General features: G+C 28.7%; 1 protein-coding gene and 1 pseudogene across 1 annotated transcript; one reads left to right on the top strand and one right to left on the bottom strand.

Moving 5' to 3' along the window:
• The first annotated feature begins 1192 nt into the window (after positions 1-1192).
• LOC120162195 (MLP-like protein 43) lies at positions 1193-1996 on the top strand. The gene is made up of 2 exons (XM_039172369.1): positions 1193-1427; positions 1535-1996. Exons 1-2 carry the CDS (start codon positions 1232-1234, stop codon positions 1807-1809), a joined length of 471 nt encoding a protein of 156 aa, XP_039028300.1. The 5' UTR covers positions 1193-1231; the 3' UTR covers positions 1810-1996.
• A 4222-nt stretch (positions 1997-6218) lies between these two features.
• LOC120162135 lies at positions 6219-7945 on the bottom strand (annotated as a pseudogene).
• Between the last annotated feature and the right edge of the window lie 850 nt (positions 7946-8795).

Below are 8795 nucleotides of genomic sequence, written 5' to 3'. Positions count from 1 at the left end.
TTCATTAATGATTTTTTAATGACTAGTTTAAGCATTGATTTAGATTATTTTGATGATAACGTTTTTTTTTGGAAAGATTATTTCATATTAAATGATGTATGTTGTAAATTAATATAAAATTTATTTGAGAATTCATTGAATAACATCAATTATAAAAAAGAAATGTTATTCTTTCTAAAAAATTCAGATTCAAGCAGTTATATTTGTAAAATATATATGTTAGCAATGATTAAAAAAAGATTTTGAAAAGATATTATCTTATAATTATACCCCAAACTATTCACAAAAATATAAAATTTATTCTATAAAATTCTCATTGATTTGGAAATAAAAAAATTTAGACTAATCTATCATAAAGTTATTTTTTATTTAAGCAATCTTTTATTCAACCAAACAAGATACAATGAGATTATTCTAGAAGATATACATTGATGATAAAAACTCTTGTTTTCGAAAGAACATTGTTTGATAAAGCCAAGTTTATCTTGTGAAATTTACTTGTTTCACAAGGATTTTTTTGTTCGAAAAAGAATATTTGATCAATTATTTTAATTTCTTATGAGGTAAACTCTACTATAAATGAAGAGACCTAATTAAAGAGACATGCAATGCCAATGTTTAACTTATTCGTACGAACCCGTGACTTTTGTGGTAAATAAATTATTGTTATTCTTTAAGGTCCCGAACTTGAGTACTTGGAATATTAGGGATACAAGTATTTAATGTCAAATGGTTTAGAGTTATATTTGAGCAGATATTATCTTGTACTTATCTCAGATTATAAAAAATAATTTATTTGTTTTTTAAAATTTGATAAAAATATAAAAATATATATATATATAAAACTGAAAAAATAGATCAAGACTTAATATATTTAATTTTAAAATTAAACTCTAAAATTTTGATGGGATTAAAGTTTAATATATTTAATTTCAAAAAAAATGGAAAAAATGGTTTCGTCGCTGTATACAGTGAGCATTATGAATCTTTTGTTAAAGAAAAGAGCATTATGAGTCTTTTATTAAATTCAGAAAGAGCATTATGAATCTTTTATTAAAGAAAAGAGCATTATGAATCCGGTGCGTCCAATTGGAGAGGATTGCAGCCTGCACATGGACATTGACACCGGTCTATAAAAGGTGGCCACCAATGCACATAAACATTTCAACCGCAAACCATTTCTTCAAAGCTAAACCCTGCTATATTCAAACAGAAATCCAGGTGTGAAACAATGGCATCGTCGCCTCTAACCGGCAAGCTCGAGTTTGACGTCGAGATCGACGCTACTCCCGAACAGTTCCACCATATGTGGGCACACAGGCCGCACCATGTGCACCACACCAGCTCCGAGAAAGTGCAAGGATGCGATTTACACGAAGGCGAATTCGGGAAATCCGGCGTCACCATTTGCTGGAAATATGTGCACGGTACATATATTTTAAATATTTTCTATTGATAATTTATTTTCGTCCTTAAAATTTAAGAAGTTGTTCTCTCTAACATAAAATTAATCTACGTCCGTCCCTATATATAGATGGAAAGGCTAAAACAGCGAAGCAGGTGGTGGATTATGACCACGATGGCAAGTCCATAGTATTCACAATGCTAGAAGGTGATCTGATGGATGAATACAAGAGCTTCGTGATCACGATTCAAACTCTGCCCAAGGAGGATGGTAAAGGCTGTATAGCGCACTGGATTTTGGATTACGAAATGCTGCATGAAGGCGTCGGACACCCCGAGAGTCTGCGTCAGTTCTTTATCGAACTCACCGCCGATATGGCTGCTCACCTCGTCAAAGAGGAATAGTTTAAAGCTATGAAAAAGAAATCCCATCTAGAACCGCCTGCTGTTTGTGTTATTGACTGTAAAGTACCCATCTGAGAATAAAAATGGGATCTTTGTACTGTGTTTGATGAGGCTGTACGTAGCTTTCTGTGTTTCTCTGTATGTCTTCTGTTTCTATGTTTCTAAATGAAACTTCTTTTGTGCTGTATATGATTTCTTTGATGTCTTTCAACGTTTTCAGGGTTTCCTTTTTCGGAGTGACATGGAAACCTAAAAGTTTGAATATTTCAAGTTAATCTCTGACCTATGTCCCTCATTCTAAATAGATCACTAAACTTTTGAATGACCCAATAACATCCTATAAAATCATTTAAATGTCGAGGATAAAACTGGAATTTTTAGAAATTTGGGGATTGTTATAGAGAGTCAATTTGAAGATGAATTTGAAATATTCAAAAATCTAAGAATTAATTTAAAATGAAAATTATAGCATGAGGATGAAATTAAAATATTAAAAAATTAAAATCAATTTATAACTAAAATCATAATTTAAAAACGTATAATATAATTAATTTAATAAAATTATAATTTTTGTAAGACTTTAAAACTATACTTTTTATCTTAAAAAGATTATAGTTAAATACAAAATTTTTATTTAATCAAAATATTAAAAAGCTTAAATTAAATTATTAATTTTTAAATGCGTTGAAAGTATAATGTATTAAATAAGTTCCATTATTTAAATACAAGATTTGAGTTCTCCGCTGATAGTAGGTGATGTCAAGTATAAATCTATTATATATATGTCGGATGGTCAACTTACATTAGTGTACGCACTTTATACATTTGTACACGATTCATATATAAAAAGTGACTAATGAATTTAAAAATATGTCTTGTTGATATAAACTATTATTCTACATAAATATACCAATCATACAAATTAAACTTATAAAAGAATTAAAAATCAATAATTTAATCGGTTTTGTCTGAATTTTTCTGAAAGAGAGAGAGAGATATTCAAAATTCAATAATTTAATTGATTTTTCTGATTTTTTTTAAAAAAAATCTACACGTTTGTATTTAAAATCAACAAATTGAAAAACGCAATAACAAAATCAAACATGTTAAATATTAACTCGCAATCTTATACCAAATTTGACATCAATACTTTTTTTGGTATATTAGTATAATTTAAATTAAATTAAAAATTTTAGAAAATTAGTTAAATCCTTAAAAAATAATATATCCGATTGAGCTCTGATCCATTAAAATAAAATGAATTGATTATTAATGAAAATCAATATTAATTAATTTTTCTGTTGCTAATATTAATTAATTTAATTGTCATTAACATGACAAACGAACACTTTATAATGATGTCATGTGGTACTTTTTAAATTGTTTAATTGATTTTAAATTAATTTATTGAAGTGTTAACTGATCTTTAATAAATAAAATATGATTTTATGAATTTGGAGTGAACATAATGTAGTATATATTTGAATATTCTCAACTATTGATAACATATACTTATATCCCATGCATACACGATGATGAATAGCAACAAATCTCTTAACTACTAAGATTAATTAAGTATCTAATTAATAAAAGATATCTAATTTAAATATTAAATGTTTATTTAAATCATTCAAAATATGAAAAAATAAAAAATATAAACAAAACCTACCATATATTTGATATTTCTAACTCCTAACCAAATTTGGATTTTCTTTAATTTGTAATGGCGCAATCGAAAACTACAACGACGACTCAAGTTGTAAAACGATGACGTGTCAAACATAAAACAACGATGATGAAAGTCGTAAAGAGCTAAACTATGAAAAAAAGAAGCTGGTGAGAGAGATGCAGAAACAATACTTTGAGTATTGGATTGGTAATTACGTTGCCATTGATCATCCATTAAGCTTTCGTTAGGTTAATGGGGGAATTATCAATAATGATGGATTAAGGCACTACAACAAATTTTTTTATTAGTGGTATTTAGGTTATTGTCACTAAAACTTCAATTTATGTCACTAGATGTATTTTGTGACGTAAAAGTCAATGTCACGACATCACCCTAAGTGTGTCACTAAATGTCAAAAGTGACGATATATGTGTTATCGTCATGTATTGTTAAATATAAAGTGACGCTAATGGATAACGTCACAGTTTAATTTGCATTCAGTGACAATTACTTTTGTCACCAAATGATGTGTATTTTCGTCATTAATAAATCATATCGCCACCAATAACACAATAATTTCATTGTATACGTGACGAAAAGAAAATTGTCACATTGTTAATAACGTAGTATATCGTCACTTAATATTAGCATGGATGACATTTATATATAACGTCACTATATAATTAATATTCAATGACAACTAATTATGTCACTAAATTATGTAAAATTTCGTTATTAATGATTTATATCGTCACGGATAATACATTAAAATCAACATATATGTGACGAAAGAGATATTGTCACTTTTTTAGTGACATAATATAAATGTTACCTAATAATATTATGAATGACGTTTATGCATAACGTCACTTTATAATTTATATTCTATGATAGTTGTTTACGTCACTAAATTAAATAAGATTTCGTTATTCATAATTTATATTGTCACAAATAATGCATTAAAATCATCTTATATGTGACAAAAGTGATATTGTAGCAAAACACAAATAATTTATAATCTATGACATTTTTAATGATAATATATATTAAAATAAAATTATTTATACAAATCTAAATAAAAATAAAATAGTTCACTTATTGCAAAATAATAAGATTTAAACAAATATTTCACTAAATACATAATAATTTCATTTATATAAATATAAAAATGTTTAAATGTTTACAAAAAATAAAAAATAATATGACTTGTGGAATATTTCGTTGTAGCAATCTCAATTCAAACCTTGAGTCGGTATGAATTGTCGAGAAATGATTCCAATTTCAGAAGATAATTTAACTGATTGAACTGCATCAATAGCTTTTCCCTCTGGTATCTCTACTATCAACTTATTCTTACTTTTCATGAGATTTTCTAGTCCCTTACCTTGACTTGGTCCTCGTACCTTTTTGTGTGATAAATTGATTGAATTTATAGAATAAAAATATTAATTTTGGAATAATAAAAAAAAATTATTCAACGTTAAAGTCAAAGACTTTGCTACAAAGAAAATAATATGTATATATACATATTCTTAGTTTTTATATTTTTTAACTGTCATTGTTACTACTCAATCCTCATTTGCTATTCATTTATATAAATATTGGAAATAATGTTTACTTGAATTTTCAATTGTTGTATTTGGATCAATTTCTTCATGTGTTTGATTTGGAGCATCAATAACTTGTTGAGGTTCAGATTCTTGGGTTCGATTTAGTTTACTGGAGACTTTTTGAGTTTCATTTTCTTGTGCTCGAATCCTTTTACGAGATACTTTGCCTGGTGTCATCCTAAAACATATAAAAAAACTATTATAAATACTTTCACCAGCTTTTGCAATCGATTGCTCTTAGATATTAGAGGGAATTGCAAAGGCACATTAAACCACAACCAAAATCATCAATTATTATAGCACAGCTTCTCTCCACTGGCAGAGCATTCTACAACTTAATTCATAAACACAACAATTCGGTTACACTGAGAGAGTGATTCATTTGTAATCCAACTACATTGATAATTATGCTAAATTGCAGAATTTTGCAAACTTACACTGAAATGATGCTAATAACAATATTTTCAATTAGTTTAAATGAAAATGAAAATAAATTAACATAAACAAAAAGAAAGATATAAATTCAGGATTCACAAACACATGCACCTAAACGAAGCATAAAAACATAACAGAGTTTGAGCATACATTGTAAAGGTGAAATTTTACATCAGCAACATTTATTTATTAAATGAAGAATTATCAATGTGAAAAGGAAACAAGACATGCACATGTTTTTGAATGAGCTTTCCAATCAGATTGCACAATATCGATAATAAAAGCAGCAGTGTTTAGCAAAATTTAAAAGAAATAATTAACAATTATTTTGTAAAAAGCAGCAGCGTTTAGCAAAAAATCAGAAATCAAATAATAAAACTAACCCTAAACCATATGAATTCAACAATATAAAAAAACCATATTTAACAGCAAAGAAAATAAATTTAAAAGAAAACAAACAATTACCTGCAAATTAAAGTGGGAGAAACCTTTGTACTACTGCAATCTGAATCAAAACAAAAAATAATTATAAAAATAATAAAACTATAATGCAAAATTATCTCAATATAGAATATAGAAAAGAATTTTCTTATTTCACCTACTTGTTTATGATAGTATTCTTTAGGGCTGAGCAACGAAACCGAGAAAACCAAAAACTGACACGAACCAAGTAAAATGGTTTGGTTCGGATTTACCTTTTACAGTTCGGTTTCTGGTTGATTTAGACACTCAATTGTCTTAATTCGGTTCGGTTCGGATTTTCCATATGGAACCCACTTGTTCCATATTGAACCGAATAAACCAGTTTGGGTGATAATCCCTTCTTTGAACTCTAGAGACTCTTCTCGTGCTATGGCTTCATGTAGCTGTATCCAACAAGTGAGACCAGATGAATCAATAACAGAAACGACTAGGAATATCCTATCACTCCAAAGCCTACAAGTTTATTGTTCAACCAAATTTCTGGATAGTAGTATATGTCTCATTTTCTAGAAAGGATACACCTAAATCAAGAATGTATTCCAAAGACCTAACTTATGCCGACTATAAGGAATGGATCCATACATGAAAACCACAGCTAACGGGTATATGCACCAAGCATTGTAATATTCTCATTCAAGATTCAGTACAATCCCTAATATGGACTCATCCTCTCAATTCTAGAGGCATGCTTTTGCTGCTAACATCCACTCAATTCTAGAGGCATGCTTTTGCTGCTGACATCCAACTTCGAAAGTCGAAAGCATTTGCAAGATATCATATGAACCTCGAAGTAGCACAAACACACGATATAATTTTCGCATAGGATATGACTAACATAACAAACCCCATCACGTGCAAATTTCAAAGATTATCAGGATAGTAATGGAGTTTGAAACTTAAAAGAAAAACCAAAAAAGACAAAACTAGCAATTAAACCAAAGTGTTTACTTGACTGGAGATTTGGTTACTATAGTACATATTCTCAGGAACATTTATACAATTAACCGAACTGTGTGCGTGTTTACATAATATATCTCAGTATGCTACACTTGCAAGATGCTTTTCAGTGTGATTGAATCAGACGAAACCCTATAGATGTCTAGCAACTAAAAAATCAAGCATTATGGATAGCATTAAGACACTTACAGAGGGATCAAAGGGCTTTCCAACTGTTGGGACAACAGCCACTTGCAAACTCCTCATGATCTCCACGAATTGCTTGTATATACCCTGATAACTCGTATCTATCTTCTTTTCTTTCTCTGTTTTCGGTTTTATTTGTTGCTTGGCTCTCTCGAAACTGTCAACCATGGGAAAAAGACTCTCATCAGTTCGCCTTGAGCATTGGACCCCGTCGTAAGTCTCTGATTCTTCGATCTTATTCGAAAATTATCAAAATCAGCTTGCAAACGGATATACTTCTCTTTCCCAGAGGTTATCTCTGCTGAAAACTCCAAAACTTGTTTTCCAATCCATTCTTCTCATTTTCTAAAATGCTTATTCTATTCTCAATCTCAGCTACAATCCTATCATCTCCACTAAGAAGAGCCTCCTTGTAAACTCTAATCATGCCCTTTAAACTGCTTCCCGATTTTTACATTTTCCTGATAAAATTCCTTAATGAAATTATTACTATTACAAACAATTAAACTATAATATGCAACTCTAATAAATTCAATTGCCATCTCTTACTAATTTTCTTCTACTTTGAAATAATAAAAACTGGAAAATTATACAAATCCTTTTTTTTCCTATCTAAAGTTACGACTCACTTCGCAACACGTATAATGAAAAGAAAACAAAAAGCCCAAGAAGGGAAGGATGAACTTACAGTGCGAGCAGATTCCTAGGAAGAAAGAGAAGCCTTGAGAATCGACCTATTGGGACACTTTGTGCTGTTCATAGGGAAGGAAAGTTTAGATGGAGAAAACCCAGAAATTTAGATAATTTCTATCGATAATTTACTTTTATTCTTTAAACCATTATAATTTTTTCTCTTAAAATATTATAAATTCAGTCTCTAACATAAAATCACGAGTCTTTCTTGAAAATTATAAAGTAATAAATAGCTGGTGGATATGGGATAGTTATCGGACCGAGTTATTATAAGTGAAGTGATGGTGGTTTTTTTTTAACAATTCTTATTTAGAGAATGAGAAAGAAAAATTTTATTCTTAACGAGTATTGAACCCATAACATAAAAGAAAAAGAAAATATCAACCGAAAACTTTTAATATGCATACGGTAAAACATTGCTTTTAACAATCATTCCCTTTCATTGTTATATTGAAAAAAATGAAGTCTATCCAATTTCGATGATTTGATTCCAACTCTTTTTTAAAGGGTAAATTATATGTTTAATACTTTAATTATCACAAGTTATTGACGTGTTGTTGACGATATTATTAAAAAATTAATGATGTTGTTGACATGTCATTATAAAATAACGTCACATCATCACTGTAAAATATAAAAAGAATGTCATGTCAACGTATATGTTAATAGTTTAATAATGAGGGACCAAAATAAAACCAAAATATATTATTAGGTATGATTTTAGAAAAAATATATTTAGGTGACCAAAATGAAAAAGAAAGTGATAGGTATAGTGCTAAACGTGTAGTTTACCCTTTTTAAAAATTTGGTCGACTTCTATGTACTGATTTGTTTTATATATATTTAATTGACACTAAATTTTATTTATCAAAAAAATTGTTATTAAACTTTCTATTTATACGCTGGATGTATGATCACACACCATAAAAATATATTATAATCACAAAAAAATA

This window comes from Hibiscus syriacus, unplaced genomic scaffold, assembly GCF_006381635.1.
Source record: "Hibiscus syriacus cultivar Baekdansim isolate YM2019G1 unplaced genomic scaffold, ASM638163v2 tig00111402_pilon, whole genome shotgun sequence".
Classification (NCBI taxonomy): Eukaryota; Viridiplantae; Streptophyta; class Magnoliopsida; order Malvales; family Malvaceae; genus Hibiscus; species Hibiscus syriacus.
This window is presented reverse-complemented; position numbering and strand designations above follow the sequence as displayed.